At 46.2% G+C, this 19,869-nt stretch overlaps 3 protein-coding genes across 18 annotated transcripts in view; 2 read left to right on the top strand and 1 right to left on the bottom strand.

Annotated features, from left to right (window-relative positions):
* LOC124425679 (protein Wnt-10b) overlaps positions 1–3,824 on the top strand; it is a 46,296-nt gene extending 42,472 nt beyond the window's left edge. For all 4 annotated transcript variants that reach the window (XM_046966350.1, XM_046966349.1, XM_046966348.1 and 1 more), the window contains 2 exons: positions 288–571; positions 1,140–3,824. In XM_046966350.1, coding sequence (XP_046822306.1) covers positions 288–571; positions 1,140–1,673 — 818 coding nt within the window. In that variant the 3' untranslated portion in view covers positions 1,674–3,824. The remainder of the gene's footprint in view (positions 1–287; positions 572–1,139) is intronic.
* LOC124425681 (protein Wnt-6-like) overlaps positions 1–19,869 on the bottom strand; it is a 66,198-nt gene that overhangs the window by 46,090 nt on the left and 239 nt on the right. The window lies entirely within an intron of this gene.
* On the top strand, positions 4,081–19,792 carry LOC124425675 (neither inactivation nor afterpotential protein C). Of its 13 annotated transcripts, none has more exons than XM_046966331.1 (25): positions 4,084–4,300; positions 8,265–8,530; positions 8,669–8,850; positions 10,073–10,177; positions 11,689–12,080; positions 12,167–12,257; positions 12,342–12,437; positions 12,515–12,700; positions 12,761–12,949; positions 13,015–13,214; positions 13,533–13,873; positions 13,987–14,197; positions 14,290–14,431; positions 14,500–14,964; positions 15,049–15,338; positions 15,437–15,696; positions 15,764–15,841; positions 15,918–16,096; positions 16,223–16,437; positions 16,874–16,974; positions 17,694–17,920; positions 17,994–18,205; positions 18,279–18,363; positions 18,445–18,784; positions 18,831–19,792. In XM_046966331.1, exons 2-24 carry the CDS (start codon positions 8,293–8,295, stop codon positions 18,769–18,771), a joined length of 4,812 nt encoding a protein of 1,603 aa, XP_046822287.1. In that variant the 5' UTR covers positions 4,084–4,300; positions 8,265–8,292; the 3' UTR covers positions 18,772–18,784; positions 18,831–19,792. The 13 variants fall into 13 exon arrangements, 11 of the variants coding, with proteins under 11 accessions (XP_046822291.1, XP_046822293.1, XP_046822296.1 ...); XM_046966332.1 differs by having other exon boundaries at positions 18,445–18,819; positions 18,862–19,792; XR_006942554.1 differs by lacking the exon at positions 18,831–19,792 and having other exon boundaries at positions 4,081–4,300; positions 17,791–17,920; positions 17,973–18,205; positions 18,445–18,501.

Raw genomic sequence — 19,869 nt, 5'->3', positions numbered from 1 at the left:
AGGACGGGCACGCTTCGTTTTGACGGACGGCTGAATAATCTAGCTTCGAACCGTTGTCTCGGAAGGCTGTCCGCGATCGCCATTTGTAACTCCTTCTACGGAAGCTCGTACTCCCCTCGCGAGAAAGGAGAATATACGCTTCGCGTATATTATCCTGGCTGTTTTCCAAGCGGCAATTTGCTAACGCGACATGGACGAGATACCCTCCAAGAATCCTCCGATCTTCCGAAAGGCACACAACTTATGTACACAGGTTTGGCACCCATGATTACCAAGCTCGATCGCAGGTTACAGAGAGACGGCCTTCGCTTACGCGATATCGGCAGCAGGAGTGGCTCATAGCGTGGCGCGCGCCTGCAGCATGGGAAGGCTCCTCTCCTGCGGATGCGACCCGTCCAGCTACAAAGCAAAACCGCCGGCCAAGGCAAGGGGCACCCAATGGAAATGGGGCGGGTGCTCTCACAATCTCGATTACGGCATGGAGTTTTCGAGACAGTTCCTAGACTCGCGCGAGAAGGCCGGCGACATACAGTCTACCGTTAACTTGCACAACAACCAAGCGGGACGTTTGGTAAGACGAGACTATTTTTTTTCTTTTTCTTTTCTTTCTTTTTTTTTTTTTTTTTCTTTTCTTCTTTGTCCTTGTGACGATCAATGATTTTTCTTATAACGAAATCACGTGGCCGTGCCGCCACCTCTTCCACCAACCTCAAAGTTTTTAGCTTTTTAGTGGTCCGCGTTCAAACTCCGCCCATGACAGAAGCCAAAGCGAGGGTAGGGAGCACGAATGGAGAGAAAAAAGAGGAAGGAGGAGTAGAAGAATAAGAAGAAGAAAAAGCGTAGAAAGGAGAGAGGGAGGGGGGGGAGGGAGGAAGAGAGAAGAGGACGGTGGGCTTCTTCTCTCCTTATTCCTCTTTTCCTCGTTCGTGGTGCTCTCCACGCTCGCTCTCGGCCCTCGACGTTATTAAGACGAAGCCTCGGGCGGGACCACCCAGCCGTAGACTCATTAACTGTTTTGTACGCGACACCTCTTTGTCTAAAAGAAACCAAGTTAGATTCGCCGTTTTTTCACGAGTCATGCCGTCGCTCGCGTACGGTCCTTTCTCGCATTTTACAGAAACTCCTGACTTGTGTTTCAGTCGGTAGCGAGCAACATGCAAGTGAGATGCAAGTGTCACGGCATGTCCGGTTCGTGCGAGCTCAAGACGTGCTGGAAGGTGGTGCCGGACTTTCGAATAGTCGGCAAGACGCTCAAAGATCGTTTCAGAAATGCCGTCCTGGTGGCGCAAAGTAATCTCGGAAGCGTCACGCCGTTGGCCAGAGCAAGAGGCTCGAGGAGGAGAAGACCGGACCGTCAGAGACAGAGGAAGCACCGGGAGAGGGGAACAGGACGCAAAAGGAAACCGCGAGATCTCGCGAAGCAGCTCTTTTATTATCAAAAGTCGCCAAACTTTTGCGAAAGGGATCCTGCCGCGGACATACCCGGTACGGCCGGACGTAGGTGCAACAAAACGAGCTCGGCCGGTGACGGTTGCGGCAGCCTTTGCTGCGGAAGAGGTTACAATGTCGTCAGGCAAAGGCGCACCGAAAGGTGCAGGTGCAAGTTTCATTGGTGCTGCTACGTTCAGTGTCAGAATTGCACCGTCGAAGAGTGGATCACCGTTTGCAAGTGAAACACTACCCGAGTTCTCGTGTTGCGAACTTTGCACGCAAAACTACCTTCGGATTTTCAAAGAGATCGTTCGATGCGATTTAACAACGGATCCGCGATCCACCCCGACACAATTCGTCGCGAATTATATTAGATATGAAGAAGAAGAAAAAAAAGAAAAAAGAAAAAAAAAGAAAAAAAAAAGAAAAAAAAGGAAGAAAAGAAAAAAAAAAGAAAAAAAAGTGAAAAGCAGAAAAAAAAGAAGAAAAAAAATTATCGTAGATTATAAGAAATCTCTTAATTTATTTATATCGACGTTCTATTTAATTAATATTTAACTTTAACTTCCAACCCACTCTACAACCTCCGTCGCAGTATTATTAGAATCAAGCCGTATGCGCGAAGCGTTCGTGCGAAAGAACGCCCACATACATTATATACGATTTAATTATACGCGTACAATAAAGAGAGTTCCTGTAAATTCTCATCTAGCTCATTTGCTTTATCCCTCGTAACCGACGTATCTGAATAGTAAACCCATTTATGGAACCCCTTTCAGTTTGTTTCTCCTATAATTGAAGCCTTTTTCCAATGCTCTAATTTCTTCCGTTGATGGCCACAAGCATAGTTCTTTCCTATTGATCGACCAATGGATTAACTCGCGAGTCAGCCTTACAAAAATCTGTGCCAATCCTTTTTATTCCCTACGAAAAAGGTATGAAAAAGATGCGTAACTCGCCATCTTTGTCTTCGTCGATCGTCTTCATTTCCCAATGACCTGTCGTCGAAGAAAAGGCGAAGGAAAAGATGGTGGTGGTGGTGGTGGAGGAGGAGGAGGAGGAGGTAACAACGACGGCGACGACTCGAGATCCATTCTGACGCTTTTTGCCGAGAACGCGAGCTACGCCCGCAGAATGTTTATTCGCGGAGGAGACGTTCGCGTATAAGCGCGGCTCGGAGCGCGTAGATGCATCTAGTCCTTTGATTCTAGCCGCCAATAATACGAAGTGTGACCGGTACAAGCTTTATCGTCCGATCGACGACGATTCGTCTTGCGCATCGCTCGCTTCACCGGCCAACGAAGAAGGAGAAAGAAGAAGGAGAAAGAAGTGGGGGAGATAAAAAGGGTGGTGAAAGAGAGAAGCTCGCTGAAGCGAGGAACGGAAAGGAGGAAGAGCTTATTGATTTTGTATGAGAGAATAAACGAACAAAGCTGACGGGTGGGGGCTGGGGGGAGTAGAGAAACGAGGAAGGTTCGCGTTTCGTCCGCTTCTCTCTCTCTCTCTCTCTCTCTCTCTCTCTCTCTCTCTCTCTCTCTCTCTCTACGTGATCAACGGGAATCAGAAGCAGCTTTGTCGCTCCTCGATGATTAACCTCCCACGATCCTTTTGGCTTTCCCGGAGATAGCAAGATTCCGACTTTGCGATGAGAACGATCCTACTTCTTTTTCTCTATTCGCCGCGGGAGACGAGTATCTTGGAGACGTTTCCGATTCTAATCGAAGCACAATTACGATTAGATAGAAAAACGATCTAATGACAATGTCAACGCGCCGATTTTTCTCTCTTTCTCTCTCTCGCTCGCTCGCTCGCTCGCTCGCTCGTAAGTAGCTCCTCCACGCGCGAGAAGCCGTGCGACTTGGTGGTCCGCCGAAACGGACCGTAATCAAGGTAGTAGTCTCGGCGGAGGCGGACTGATGCGCTTACTGTAGTTCGATGAAAATGTAAAAAAAAGTTTGTCGCAAGAAGAGCCGAGAAACGGAGACGCGTATTCGCATTAATTTCAACTGGCGAACTCGCGAGCGGCTCCCTTTGACCGTCGTCGTACCGCAAGGACCCTGAAGAAGCCGCGATAAAGCGCATTAATTTATCGCGACCCTCCAGAGATCTTTTTCAAGGAGTCATCGATCCGAGCAACGAGATTAGAAGCGCGAGCACGATGCTCGGCGTCGCGAACGCACATTTTTACCTCCCACGAACCAGCAGGATCCTGCTGAAAGAGAAGCTCTATCGTACCTCGCTTCTTTCTTCGATTGGCGTTTCTAAAGCCATCTATAGCCAGGCAAATTCGTAATCCTAAATTCGCCGACTTATCTTAACCTTACCAGATATTCCGGCTATTGTCCATCGAATCGTAGGGAAGTACGAAAGGAATGGAAATTATAGAGAGAAATTTCGACGATAGAGTCTATTCGACGATCCGTTCGAGATCCGGTCCACAAAAGAAAAAGAATTAATCTATACGGCGCAAACGACGTAGAGACTATGCGCTGGGAACGAAATCAATGAGCTAACAAGCTTGCGAGTTAGCAGTTAGTTAATTAAGTCGGCGTTATTGGATCATGGAAGCCAAGCGCCCCTTCTCCCGAGTACGAGCCCCAGTCTTCTCCCCCTTTTGCACTCCAGCGTGCGTCTCGTCGGTACGGTCTTTGGGGGCGCTCTTTGGGGCCGCTGTTTATGGCGCTGTGTTTGGGGTGCTGTTTGGGGCGCTCGTCGGGACGTTCTTTAGGAAGCTCGTCGGGACTCCCTTTCGGGTCTAACGCCAAGACCGACCGTGCTAGTCGACGTCGTCGTAGTCGAGCTCTACTGCGAGCACTGCGAGGCCGGACGCCGTAGGGCTTACGCGACCTGCCAGACGTCTTAATTAGAGGTGAGTTGCCGAGCGCGAGTCGCGAGTCGGTTAAGAGACCACTCTCGCTTCCCCTTCTTTCTGCTTTACCCTTAACTGCATTTCGCACCTTTCGCAATGTTTCTTCGTACCAACCTTTCAACGTCTTTTCAAAATTTTCGTTCGTCCTGGCCTTTCCCTTCGTCGAACCTCTCGGCCGTAGATCGAGCAAAGCGCTAAGGTTTCGCGTCTTATTTCGAGTCGTCGATAATGTCACGTTCGAAGAATCTCCCTTTTGCCGTTCTTGTCCACGACGACAATAAGAAAGAGGAGAAGAAAAGGAAGAAGAAGGAGGAAGAGGAGGAGGAGGAGGAGGAGGAGGAGGAGGAGGAGAAGAAGAAGAAGAAGAAGAAGAAATACGACGAACCGAACGAAGGGAAAAGGATCGAGTTGCCTTCTCTTCTTTACGTTCCATGGTACTCGTCTTCGAGGTGCCGGAACACGTGTTCCGCAATATTTTGTGAGGATGCGTAGAAAAAGAGACGTGCGACGAGACGTGGTGAATCGAACGAAAAGGAAGAGATGCCTGTACGCGCGACCGTTTCCCTCGACGCTCGCGGACAAGTGGATAACAAAAACGACCAACGACTAGTAGTCCTCCGCTTTCGGCCACATCGTATTTCTCGATCGTTTCAGTGCCCCTCGCGTGAAAATTTTTCTTCGCTGAAAGAAGCGAGCGAGGTTCTTCTACGATAAAACAAAGTCAGACGTTCTAGCTGAAACGGAAGGTTCGGGCAAAACTCGAGGAGGATAAAGGAGAGGCAAAGAGAGATCGTACGGGGAAGTTAAATGTTGCATGAGCTTCGAGGAAGAAGAACCGAGCTGAGATTCCCGGTAGCGATTAAGCCCTCCGACGGAAATAACGTACGATCGGACCTGCGAGAAGGATTTTTCGATCTGCGGCGCGCGCGCGCGGGAGACAGACGGAGCGAGAGAGAAAGAGAGAAAGCAACGCGTAACGCGCGAAAAGAGCGACACCTTCGCGTCCGTGGAATTCCGAAGAGGCGAACGCGTTATCTGCCGAAAGGATCGATCTCCGGCCGTCTGTAAAAGGCGGACGACGCAAAGACAAGAAGATGGACAAGGTGGTGGCGACAAGAAACGTTCGACTCTCTCGTCACCGCCTTAAGGACGTATCGAACCTTTCTTTTTCCAAGTTCGAGAGCGCGTTACCGCACGCGCGCTCGCGCGCTCACTTATCGACGCGACCGCGACGCCTCGGAACATTTCGGTTTCCCTATCGCTAGACTCGTACCACTAGAAATCGACGAGACGACGTAGACGATGATAACGTAGAGAGTCGTTCGTTCCCGAGAACGAGGAAGGAGTCGCTTGTCACCGGTTATCTATCGACGTACCCCAGAGAAGGGAGCGTCGAACCCTTTTCAAGCGTTCGAAACTAAACGGTTGCTCGAACGAACTCGGCTCCACAGCTCGCCCGAAAACGAAACCCCCGTCTTTCTCATCCTTTCTCTCCTACCATTACATCTTCGTGGCTCAGCCACTTCTTCCCAGGGATTCGCGGGACTAACAACATTCCTTTTGCTTCACGAGATATCGACTTTCCCACAGTCGCCTACGGAAATTGAGCATCTTTCGACGACGACGACGACGACGACGACGACGACGACGACGACGACGACGAGGCATCCTTCTTTTGATTATCGTTATTTGGAAGAAAAATAACAAGAAGAAGAAATTCGTAGGAGAAATAAAAGGTCGGAGAACGTCTCCGTTTACCGCGAATTCTTGTAAATATTCTCGATCGCGTACCGTTCGCACCGATCGGGAGAAAGACCGAGAGAGAGAGAGAGAGAGAGAGAGGGAAAGAGGCTACTCCAAGTTTGAAAAAAGAAGCGAGAAAAGAGGGAAGTCAGCATCGTTAGCCAATTCATTTATTCGCGGTGGCTCGACGCTCGTCCAGCATAATCCGTCGATTTGTCGGCGCGGCGTGTCCCGTGTAATGCCGCTTCTTGCCGCTTGTAATCGAGGAGAGGGAAAGAGAGACATAGAGCGAGAGAACGAGCGAGAGGACGAGGCGAAGAAAAGACGCGTCGCACTGACTATATGTGAACGACCGTAAGAAAAGCACGCTGATCGTGCGAGCGAGCGAGTCTGGCGACTATCTCTCTCTCTCTCTCTCTCTCTCTCTCTCGGTCGATCGCTCGCTCGCACAGTCGCTTTTGCTAGTCGCTTTGTCCACCGTCGCGAGTTTATTGGTACGACAGGGCGCTAAATTATTGATGCTCGACTGCACGCCACTTCGAAAGAAGAAGAAGAAGAAGAAGAAGAAGCAGCAGGAGAAGGGTGAGGATGAGGGAGAAGAGGAGAGAAGAGAGAAGGTGGAGTCGAGGGAGGAAAGGACGCAACTCGGCCCGTGATTTCAGAAAAACTTTTTCGTGCTATTCGCCTCGACTCGTCCCCTCTCTTCTTTTTCTCCTTTCTCATTTCCATCCTCATCCGACTTTTCTACCCGTCCCTTTCTCACTCTGTCGCGCGCGTACGCATCCAAGAGGGGGACCAGAACTCGCGCTCTTTAAAAGGGTAAGAAGGTTGGAGAGAAGGTCGTCCAAGTACGCTTTGTGGGAAAGTTTCGCGCGCGAACCTAATGAGAGGTTTTTAAATGGATCAACGAGAAGAGGAGAGAAAAGCTTCGTTACTCGTCGACACGGCGGCGATCGATCTCTTGTACGGAGGAATTCATTTCCTCGAGGGTGACACCACAACGTCGAAAGACATTGGCGAAATATCGCCGACTGGAAACTAGACTCGAGACTTTCAACGATGATCCGATTAGAGAGCTTTCGCGGAGAGAGCTTTTCGTGCCGGTGAAGCTTATCAACTGCGCGGTGGAAGAACGGACGGAGGAACGTTGAAGAAGAAACGAGATAAAGGAGTCTGTAGGCGAAGCGTAAAATGGTAAAAAAAGAAATATGAGGAGGATAAAGGAAAAAACAACGAATGAGTAACGACGTAAAGGAATAACGTAGGAAGATAAGTAAGAAGCATCCTTGATTAACGATTCTTCGTGGAAGGACGAAGTGCGAACGATCGCTACGATTCTTTATCATAAAACCCGTATATTAGTTCTATCTAGGTATGCCGTGCGGATCCGTATATACGTTAAATAATCTTACGTAATCCCCGAGATCCGATAAATGGGATATGTACCCACCTACGATGTTTCCGTAGCCCCACAAGTACCCCGCATGACCATCATCGTCGTAGAACTGTTTCGCCAGAGAGAGAGAGAGAGAGAGAGAGAGAGAGAGAAAGGAAAAAGGGGAGAAAACGAATTTAGACCTTATTCGACCGTCGAACGGACGACGAATGGCAAAAAATGCTCTTCGCTAAACTCTAATTATTCCGTTTCGAGTAATTATATAATCGTTTTGTAATCGGCATAACTAATATTTTTCGACGACGAGTAACAACGGAGAAGAAATCTCATTTTCCTTGTCTTTCGTTCGTTCTCCGACATCTTGGCTTCTTGAAGTTGTCGAAGTTTTCGGGAGGAAGGCAAGCTACTAATTAGCGATTACCTCTCATTCACGCGGCTCTCGAGAATGAATATAATTAGCACTCGGCTTTGTGATGGAAGCGCAGCGAAAGCCGAGCCAGCTTCGTTGCAGTCGCAGTCGTCGTCGTCGTCGTCGTCGATGTGGCGGCGATGGCGGCAAAGTCTCTTAAAAATATTCCAAGTACGTTCGAAGAGTCATCCTCGAGGGCGGCCGATGCGACACGGTCCTCTACGCATCGTCGAATCATCGAGTGCCGTAATACGTGCACTCTGAAAATCGCTTCGTCGTCGACTCCTTCAAGAGAATCGCGAACTCTTTGCCAATATTTTACATATTTTTATACGAAAGGAGATAATTACTTTTTGATAGAGGCGATCTGACCATCTGCCCTCTCTATTCAATTCCCTGAATGGGGCTCGTTTCAGGTCAAATAGACGGAGAATCGTTCGCGCGATGGACGAATACGATTACGACGGAAGAGGAAGATCCGCCGGTGCCGGGAGACGCCCCGGGAAGTCTCGTGATCCGGAGGAAGAGGACGATTTCGTTATACGCGAGAAGAACACGAGTGATCATGGTACTCTTCAACGATTGGACAGCATGCAAGACCCGGAAAAGAGATATGCTCTCAAAGAAGTCATTGGTTCTGGAGTTTGCGGCGACGTTTACGAGGCGATCGACCAACAAGCCGGTAGGCAAACTCTTTCCCTCTCTCTCTCTCTCTCTCTCTCTCTCTCTCTCTCTCTCTCTCTCTCTCTCTCTCTCTCTCCTTCGTCCCGTCCGCCTTGAACAATGAATTTTTACTCATCGACATGATCCCTTTGTGCAGGCAACAAAAAAGTGGCGATTAAGATACAAAAGCTTACGCCGGAGACGCAGGCCTTGATCGTCGAAGAATACAGGGTATTGCGAGATTTCGCGGGACATCCTAACCTTCCAGATTTTTATGGAATTTATCGAAGGAGATCGGGAAAGAAGACGGAATACGATAAAATATGGCTCGTCATGGAGGTGAGTTGGTCTTGCACGATTTGCATCCTCGTAACTCGTTAAATTTCGTCGGAGTCGCGTCATTACCTATCGGCGATCTCGCGAGGAAATTCGGGGCGAGTCTCTCTAACGTCGTAATTTTCTCTCTCTCTCTCTCTCTCTCCTCTCTCTCACCCTCTCTGCCGAGAGAAGGGGCACTCGGAGAGAGGTCGAGAAGGTGAGGAGGAAAGGAGAGAAACGAGGCCAGAAGCGAGGGCTCGCCGCGTATATGGCCGTGCCTCGAGCAGAAGGCAATTTCAAGCATTTGAGACGGTCGAATACACGGATAATTTACGACACGCGTGGCCATTAAACAATCATTAAACTCGTTCGTGTACGCAGGTGAGGCCTGGCACGTCGCGGCCCTAATTTACGGGCGGACCTCCACGGCGAACCCAAAATATTATTACTTATCTCGGATAAAGCGACGATGCTCGACGTAAGAGCCGCACGGCTCGTTGATCGATCGACGATATCCAAGCGCGAAACGAGTCTCGCGATCATCCTACAGCTAGACGATAGTTAAACAAAGACAAAATGTTCGATCGAATAAAGGGAAACGCCTCTCGCTAATAGGAGGAAAAAGGGTAAGATGATTAAGAGCGAGAAGGGATGGGGAGGGCCGAGGAACGAGAGAAAAAGATGCGCTTTGCGCGAACGACAACGTGGAAAGGATTTATCGCCGGTTGTATTTCATATCGTAGCGCGTTTTACGAAGCCCCTTGACCGCCCGAAGGATCGCAACGAAGACACGGCGAAACGCTCGATTAATCGTCGAAATCCCCCCGCCGTCTCTTCGGCATTTTCAAAAAAAAAAAAATTTTTGTTTTACTTTATTTATCTATTTTTCGTTCGTTTGTTTTCTTTTTTAATATCGGCCGGACGAGAGATAGGGGAGGAGAGACGAGAAAGATGGAACGATTAACGCGCGATAAATAGAAAAACTTTAATCTCGAGTCTCTAGGTTCAGATTGCTTCCGCAATTACGAAGGTATTTCAATCGCGGTATACTCTCGGGACCTTGGACTCGAATAGAGACACGATCTAAATGAACTACGAATTGCATCTTGCCGTTGTAATTTCTTCTTTAAGGGCATTAGATTAAGGACTCTCCGTGTACGTAGATAGGTATATATGCCTATCTACGTGTCTCGATTCTAAGATTTTCTTCAATTTTTCTTTTTTCTTTTTGTCGTTTTTCTAGCTCTGCGAAGGCGGATCCGTAATGGACTTGGTGAGAGGTCTCATCGCTTCGAACAAAAAGATGCGCGAGAAACACATAGCTTATATACTTAAGGAGGTAATCAAGGTGAGGCGAACAAAGTAAAACGATATTTATCATCCGTTAGTAGAGACCGAACGATCGCTAAACGTTCTTTTCGCAAACTCAACTAACGTCTAGCGAAAGATATTAAGTCGATCGATCCTTGGTCACGTACCTTGACGCATATAAATCGCAAATAAGACGGCTGAAATAGCTCGCTAATTAAGCACCTCGCGTCGTGCCTACTATACCTGATCCGCGAGAGAAGGTTGAATTCCTTTTGAATCTCTTACGATCGATTAAGACCATCGTGAACTCCTCTTCCTCTTCCCCACTCCGCACTTTCAAGGGTTTCTCGAGCTACTGGCTAAAATTTTATTGGAAAAAAAGGAAAGAAAAAAAAAAAAAAAAGAAAAGAAAAAAAAAGAAAAAGAAATGAAAGTAATACCTCATAGATCTCAGAACGCGCGTTCGAGGCTATCATTTGGCGGTAACGGCTGATAGAGAGCAAGATCCGAGGGCAAGGATTTACAATGACACGATCCTATGAGGTATAATTAGCAGCGGCGAGAGAACGTTCGTACGAAACGAACGGCCCTTAAAGTCATACTTTGCGCAGGAAGCGTGAGGAAAAAAGTGAAAAGCTTGGAAAAACGTAAGGTCGCAGGATACACGGACGACTGGCACGCCACAGGTAAACGCCCATTTCCGTTTCGAATCGTTTTACGCTCTATGTGTGGTCCTTGTCTTACCTCTCGATGGTTTCCTCCTTTTAACGAAGCCGAGTAACCTAAGTATTTATGTTACTACGTAGGTACTCCGTGTCCGCTACACGTCGAAGCGTCCTTCCGTCAACTCGGAAGCAACGAAAGCGGTATTTGGGAGGTCTTTTTCTCCTTCTCCCGTTTACCCTTCCACATCGCGAGTACGCGCGTTCCATCGCGGCACGGTAGCGATTCGAGCAGGCTCGCTCGTACGGTAAATCAGACCACGCTGACGTTTAATGCCGGCAAATTACACGCGAAACAAATGGCCGCGAAAGCGTACCGCGGTGCTCCGTTCACTTCCCAATGAGCGAAAAAAGAAATGCTCGTTGCGAAGGAGCAAAGAAGAGTCGAGCCTTAGCTTATCTTAATTCATTTATATTATATTTTATTTTCCTCTCGTCATCGTGTCATATCCAAATGTTCCTTTCCTCGATAAATCCAAAATTTTGCGATGGGAGGTTGAAAGAAAAAGAGGCATGCTCTTGAAGGAACGTTCTACGACGTAAGAGATCGGTTTCGGCCGATGAGTCGGGTATTAATGATTTCATGCGCATGCCAACTCGCAAGTTCTCTCTCTCTCTCTCTCTCAACCTGGCATCGCTTGTTACGCAGCCAGAGACGGCAGGCCGCAAATTATAGATCATTCAATTTGCAGTAAATCTATAAAGAGGATTCTCGAGAGGCGCCAAAGATGCCGCGTACCAAAAGCCACCATCCTTCCACTCCGCGTCCTTCTCCTCCATCTTATCCATTGCTACGCGCAATCGGTAAAACTTGAACGTTTTTCAGGCGTTGATACATCTACACGAAAACAACGTCATTCACCGAGACGTTCGCGGCAGCAATGTACTTTTGACGAAGGAGGGCGAAGTCAGACTGATAGATTTCGGTCTTTCGAGGATGATAAAGGGCGAGCTTGGTAGGAGAAACAGTTGTATAGGCTCGCCGAATTGGATGGCGCCTGAAGTAGTGACCAGTAAGACTGGTGGCTCTGATAGCGGATACGGAAGTCGCGTGGACGTCTGGGCGATCGGCATAATGGCGATAGAATTAGCAGACGGCAGACCACCCTTTCAAGATATGCATCCTACTCGCGCACTCTTTCAAATCGTAAGAAATCCACCGCCGACCCTCTACAGACAGTCCAATTGGTCGCAAAATTTTAACGACTTTATTTCGGAGTACGTAATGTTCCTTTCTTCTTGTCTATCCAACCATTTAGATCACTCTTACGTGTTATGCTCGATGAGAACGTGCTCATTCGCAGATGTCTAGAAAAAAATCCTGACAACAGACCGTTCATGGCCGAAATCATTGAACATCCTTTCCTAGCAGAATTACCGGAAAACGATTATTTGGTAATTCATTGTTCTCCGAACATCTTACAAACGATCATCTATATGTTTATGATTAAAGTTACGCTTCGTTTTGATCGCATACAGCTGACCCAAGAAATTAAAGCATTGGCTATGGACGTTTTGGAGAAGGGCAAAGCGGGTAGGCAGCCGGAAGCGATCGTTCGAAAAAATTTGTTAAAGGTAAGATCAATGTACCGTGCAAAAATTAAGAAGAAAGAAAAAGAAAACTAGGAAACGAATACGTATCGTCTCGTTAGACTCATCAAACCAATCCGCCGGAAGCGATGTTCACCGAGGATCTTGCAGCCCTCGAAGTTTTGACGGAGGACGCGATCTTGGACGAGTTGCAGGAGAGACTACAGCAGGGCCACTTTCATACGTTCGTCGGGGACATTCTTCTCATACTAAATCCCAACGAGGATTACGATATTTACGGAGCTCAGGTAAGGAATCCGTAAGATCGCAAACGCACGCTTAAACTAACGAACATCGATATCTTCCAGGATCATACGAAGTATCAATGCAAATCACGTTCCGACAATGCACCTCACATTTACTCCATCGCAGATAGCGCTTATCAAGACGTCCTTCACAACGAGGAACCTCAACACATTTTGTTCGCCGGCGAGAGTAATTCGGGCAAAACGACCAACATGTTGCATGCCATCGAACATCTCATGTTCCTCGGAAAGGCGAGTACATATTTCTTCTAGAAATAACAAACCATCGTTACCAAGTTTCTCACTTTTATTCTCAGAGCTTGCAAGACACCGGAGCTAGATTGATGAAAGCTTTGAAGGTGATTCATGTATTTAGCAACGCCGCGACACCTCTCAATCCAAACTCGACGAGATGCGTGCTACAGACACAAACGACGTACGGTTCCTCCGGGAAAGCATCCGGAGCGATATTTTGGCTCTATCAATTGGAAAAGTGGCGCGTTTCGACGCGCGACAAGTTAGTTCTACTTTGAATTCGTTTTAACGAATCTCGACGGCTGCGAATCAGTCGTAAAAAATAATTTTAATACTTTCTGATAATTCTACTTACGAGTTAAAATCGTTCCGATTGGAAGACCCTATAAGCCTATAAGCCTGCTCAATCAACTGCCCCTGTTATCCGTGACCGTGCCGACTTTCAAGGTAGAAAGGGTTGCTACTTCACAGGCTTCGTAGCCGTCGAGATAATTCGTAGCCGTTCGCGATTCGCAAAGCCCCATATAAAGAAGGCGTATAAACCTCTGCACCTCCTCTCACGAGTAATTTTAATTCGCAGGAATCAATCGAATTTTCATATATTTTATTACTTTTACGATGGCCTCGACGCGGCTGGAAAATTAAGACAATACAATCTTCCAAGCGGAAGGAGAATGCGATATCTTCGAATCGGCGAAAAGGGAAACGAACGAAAGCGATCGTTTAAAGTAAGAAACGATCCCGATGGAAACGTAACTAGATTCGGAGTTATGAAAGAGAATCTAAAAATCATGGAGATGGAGGAATACTTTGACACGATGTGGAAGATATTAGCGGCCATCTTGTTACTCGGAGAAATTAGATTCGTCGAAGATAGTAACGGTGAGGCCGAAATGGATAGCAATGAAACGGCAAACAAAGGTAACGAGACGTAACACCGATTACTTCGCTGCACCGATTAATTCCTTATTTTTTCTTTTTTTTTTTCCTTTTTTTTTCCATAACACCTCTTTGTTTCCACGTGGAAATTTCAGTCGCGGAATTGCTCGGTCTGGATCAAAAAAAGTTTTCTTGGGCTTTGATCAACTATTGCCTAATTAGAAAAGGAGCGGCCATTCGCAAAAAGCATACGTGCGAGGAGGCAAGAGAGGCAAGGGACGTCTTGGCGAATACGATTTATCAACGATTCGTCGATTGGCTCATTAACATGATGAACCTCAAATTCACGGTGACTCGTACTCTTTTGTAAGACTCACTCACGTATTACTTACCCGCCTTTAAAATCTCGATCTCTCTTTCGTTCTTGCGCGCTCGCTCATGCCTCGTTACGTTTTCAGCGGTGACAAGTACTCCATAAGCGTGCTCGATCTCTTTGGTTTCGAGTGTTTCGCGGTGAATCGCATCGAACAATTGTTCGTGAATACCACCAACGAACAGATGCAATGCCATTACAATCAACGAATATTCGCATGGGAAATGGTGAGAGATATTGAAATATTTCAGGATCTAATATTCAGAGCGATTCATCTTAATCGTAAATTTTGCAGCAAGAGCAAGAAGAAGAGGATATAAAGGTACAAAAATTCCATTTCTACGACAACAAGGACGCGATCGATCGGCTGATGGAAAAGGACAATGGATTGTTTCGCATTATAGACGACGCATCGAGACAACTCCAGGACGTTCAATATATTTTCGAAAAGATAAAACAAGAAATACAAGGGACACATATAAAACAAATAAGCTCGCACGAATTTACCATAGCCCATTACACCGGGAAACTCGTTTACGACGCGAGCGAGATCTCCGAGAAAAATCGCGACTTTGTTCCGCCGGAGATGATCGAAACACTGAGACATTCCTCTTTCGATGTCGTCAAAGATATGTTCACGAACAAGCTAACGAAAGCTGGTAATCTTACGATAGTGGTGGATAAACAGAAAACAGAGGAGGAGAAGAAAATGCCGAAAAGTAAATGGGGAGCTATCATACAAGAGAATATAAAACTTAGGGTAAAAAAATAAAAATTCGAGATAACCTTCGAAAATCAAGCCGTAGTTAATGAGACGCTTTTCCCCTTTCCATTTTGTCCCTAGAAATACAACACTGCTTCGAAGGGACAATATTCGCAAACTCGCAAGATGAGAACCTGCGCGGCGACATTTCGATCCACCAGTCTCGAAATTTTGAAGAGCCTCCTGGTGGGCGGTGGAAACGGTGGTATACACTTCGTCAGATGCATTCGTGCCGATCTCGAGGGTATACCACAAGGTTTTTATCGCGACGTAGTCAGGCAACAAATCAGAGCATTGGCCGTATTAGACACCGCCAAGGCTAGACAACGAGGCTACCCATACAGAATAACCTTTCAGGAATTCCTTCGAAGGTTCTTCCTTCGTTTTATCCTTTTTCTCTATATCCAATAAAAAGACGAGTAGATATATAGGTAGAAAATTATGTGATAACGGTTGTCATTTCCCGCAGATACAAATTTTTGGCCTTTGACTTTGACGAGAACGTAGAGATAACTAAGGACAATTGTCGACTGCTTTTAGTAAGATTAAAAATGGAAGGATGGATCATCGGGAAAACTAAAGTATTTCTAAAGTATTACAACGAGGAATATTTATCGCGATTGTACGAGACCCAAGTGAAGAAAATCGTCAAGGTACAATGCATGATGAGAGCGTTCTTGGCGCGCAAGAACATTGCGAGCAAAGTCATCAACCTGAAGAAACAAGTTGGTAGGTAAAGCTGACGCCGAAAGTAAGGACGATATTTCTCGCGCGATTCTAATCGGTATTGTTTCAGTGAAGAAAGTGTCGATAAGGAAGAAGGAGCCGTCGATGGATATGACGCAAGAGGAAGCAGCGCTGATGATACAGAAAGGTAAGGGAAAGAGACAAAACTCTCGATTTGTCGAGATTTCGATTGTCAAATCGAAAATCTGACGATCCTGCAACAGCATACAGGGGCCACATAGTGAGGAAGGAAATGACTCCGTTGCTGAAGGGGGATATGGAACAGGAGACGAAGGACTTCATCAAATTCTACAGCAGCAAATGGAGGTCGAAGAGCATATTCCAAGTCCTCCTACGTTACCGTGCAGCCCGCTATCAAGACCTCGTGCAATTTTCGCAACAAGTGAGTCTCTCTCAAGAGATTCTCCGGCGAGTCGTCTCCGAGGAAAAGAAAAAAAGAAGGAAAAAAAAAGAGAAAAAAGGAAAACAATATATCTATCTCTAGGATATACCTTTCTACTCTTTTTAGGTACACCTGTTCAATCAAGCGATAGCGGGGACGCTGGAAGCGACGAATGAACGAGTACCCTTAGATAAAATCGACCCTGGCATTAAAGCATCCACATACTTAGGCCAGATGAAACCACCCCAAGTTCACAAGCTACCCTTCGACATTTATCACGATATGCCATACTTCGATACGAGTTATATGAACAATCCCACGGGGAAAAAGAAGAGCGCAGGGTGAGTGTCTACAGTAAAGTATTTTCTGCTTTCCATCCTAGTCCTATTCCCGAGTATGCAAAAACTGTCGTCGAAACAGGGCTTTCGATAGATAACTATTACGTACGAAGTCTATTAAAGGAAAATATAGAAAATATAGATTTAAATGAAGATTTGAGAGAGAGAGAGAGAGAGAGAGAGAGAGAGAGCTCCTGCATCGCGAACGTTTTTGCGATCGGCAAACGACACGCTCCAGCTTTCGTTCTTTACGCTTGCCTTTTACGCCCATAGCCCTGTGTTTGTCTGTGTCATGTCCTAGTCTCTTCTCTGATCTTTGTCGCACGTACATCTCCTTCGTTGTATGACGTATGTCTCTATCGAAGATAAGTGTCGTCTGAGCTTTGACGGTGAGCTTTGACGGTGAGCTTTGGCGTCAATTGAGAAATACGTTCTGCAGATCCATGTCGACCTCGGTGTCTGACGACGAGCACGAGCCCTGGGACGCGCCATTAAGGAGACAAACGGTGCCTTGGCCCAACAGCAACGTTCGTACCAGAGGTGCTTTTCGTTCCATCTCTCCGGCCGCGCGATCGAAAAGCTCGGATCACCCGTCACTTCGTCCTCTTTCCACGAAGCACCTTCGAGCACGAAGCGCAAACTACTTTCACCTCGTTCACGCTCTGATTCATTCTTCTGAAGAAAGGAATATTACAGTAAAAGCAGCCAATCGCTAAACAAAATTAAGTCAACCATTGAGTAAGAGCCTTCTCTGTTTGCAAAACTGTTCATCGTTTTAATTCGTATCATCGACTCGCCGTATGTATTATCGATTAGCCAATACATTGAGAAAACTAACATTGGAAGAAATAGGTAAATCAGCAGGTAATCATTTTTAAAGCAAAATTTCCTTTCGTTTCGCGATAAATTCGATCGATCGATCGCGCTCCCTCCATCTCGTGCGTTCGCGCTCACGACCAGCCAAGCGTCGCACAAATACTCATCCTCCCTTGCTATAAGAACGTTCTAAGACGGAACGAATTGAAATGATAAGGGAGGCGCAATACGGTCGCGCAATACGATCTTCTTCCGATCGGTCTACCGTTCGATATCTTATATAGATAGCCTCGGGCCCTTTGAAAAGCAAAGAAAAGAGAGTGAAACGATCTTCGTGCATCGAGGAAGAAATAATAAAAAGAGGAAAGAGTAAATAGCGGTCTCGTCGGAATGACTCGCTCGAGGGGAACTCATTCTCGATCCGATCTCTCTGCATTTTTCAGACGTCGAGGTTCAAACGACGAACTCGCCACATCACGTGGCGCAACAAGACCCGTCGGGCAGCGAGGGACAGAGTTTGATCAACACTCCGTTTTCCAGGGACCCGAATGTCCCGGTCCGATGTCCACCGGAAGATTCGAACCGGGCCAAAGCCGGCAATGTCGAATCCCAGCTACCCGCGATCGACCATAGTCCCGCACGATCTTCTAACGCTCATAATCCTCACTCAGTAAGTTCCACATTGATTCTATTCTCGCGTAATAATTTTATTATTATCTCAGCATTGAATATACCGTAATTAGAATAATTACGAGAATACTGGGTCAATACGCTCTAAGAAGAATGCACCGCCTCCTCCTATTCCACCGTTCGGCCAAGTGTCACCAGTCCCGCCGAGTCGCAGCTACGACGTTCCCAACTCGGAGGCTCGAGCTAGAAATAATTTCGACAGCGGAAACGATTGGGAATTCGATGACAAAGTTAATCGGAATACCAGCGCCGTCGCAAGCAATCGGTTCGTTCGTAACTTGCCAATTGTCCGTCGACTCGATACCTACATCAACCTACGTGATAACTATATTTTTCAGTGTGAATCCGATACATGAGCTGCAAATGCTGGGTCGTAAGCACAGCAACGACGACGGCGAGGATCAACCACCATTCAATTTTCAGGTAAACGAAAATGAAAGATAGCTCGAATTACGTGTAAATAATAGAAATATTCATCGATACGATTGACGGTCTTTCGCACAGGCGATGCTAAGGAAAACTCCGCATCAACGTGCCTCGATGAAACGTACCAGCGTTTATGATAGTTACGCTCCTTCGCCCTCTCCATACGGGCATCCGATCAGTCGCGAGGAACACTACGAATCCAACGTCGTTTACAGAAGCGGCGGAAGCCGGAGAGACTCCTCCGAATGGAGTCCCAACGAAATGATAAGAATGTCGGAGAAGTACGGTAGAGAAGGTGCCTGGTCTGCTGGTGGAGATCGCAACGATGCCGGCGACGTCTCCGAGAGCGTTACTACCGAACTAGCTCCTGGAATCGTCGTCGAAGGCTACGTTTCCGAACTCTAAATTTATGAGAGAAAGAGAGAGAGAGAGAGAGAGAGAGAGAGAGAGAGAGAGAGAGAGAGAGAGAGAGAGAGAGAGAGAGAGAGAGAGAGAAAGAAAACGCGTCGCTAATTACTTAGAATATATTCTTGTACATATGTATATTTTACCGAAACTTTTTGATAAACCAACGGTCACAATTTTTTGATGTAATAGTTGTTACGAATATCTTGAAATGAGCTACATAGATTTCTCCTAGAAGATCGAAAATATCTTCTGTCCGACGTACAATATTTCCTTTGAAACAAAGCGCCTCTCAGTGTTTGAATACGTTCTGAGTGATTAGCGACACGGCATATGGTAAGAAGAGAATATATTTCGATAAAATTTTCGAATTTCCGATTGCTTTTCCTTCATCACCAAATTCCTTCATAATCTAATGGATAATGGCACATTGTGTGTCTCGCATGTCTCATTCTCTCACGTAACTTAAAGAATGTATTTGTCTCCTTTTCCGCGATCTCCGAAAATATTTAACGAGACGCATATTTTGATTTGTCAACGGGACTGATTGCACGAAGCCACGAAAAAAGCGCACTTCATACGTCCCACATTCGAGCGCAATTCCTCGATAAATTATAGCAATTTATATGAGCTATGATTAATCTTATCGACTATACAAGTATCGCTTGCAACGAAATATAAACAGTAATAAGATACGGATAATGTACAATTATTATAAAAAAAAAAAAAAAAATAAATAAATAAAATATAAAAATAAATAAACAATTTAAAACATATAAGAAAAAAAAAAAAAGAAAACTACGTATGAGTCCCATTATCGTAACCCTTTTACAAGATTACCTATGTTAAATAAAATATAAATTTTATTATAAAATCTGTATAATTAAAATAAAATTACGTTTAGGATGTTATACGTGATAATGGTTACCGGAAGAGAGAGAGACAGAGAGCGAGATAGAGAGATGTTGTCGCTATAATTTCCTAAATATAGTGCAATAAATACGAGGAAGGAATAACCACATTTACAATGGCATTAAAGCTAATTTTGTTGGCATCTTAACGACACGATAATTAGAGAAATCCCATATTCGGCACAGA

Source organism: Vespa crabro, chromosome 7 (genome assembly GCF_910589235.1).
Source record: "Vespa crabro chromosome 7, iyVesCrab1.2, whole genome shotgun sequence".
In the NCBI taxonomy this organism is placed as follows: Eukaryota; Metazoa; Arthropoda; class Insecta; order Hymenoptera; family Vespidae; genus Vespa; species Vespa crabro.
Note: the sequence above shows the minus strand (reverse complement) of the source record. Positions and strands in the feature narration are given on the sequence as shown.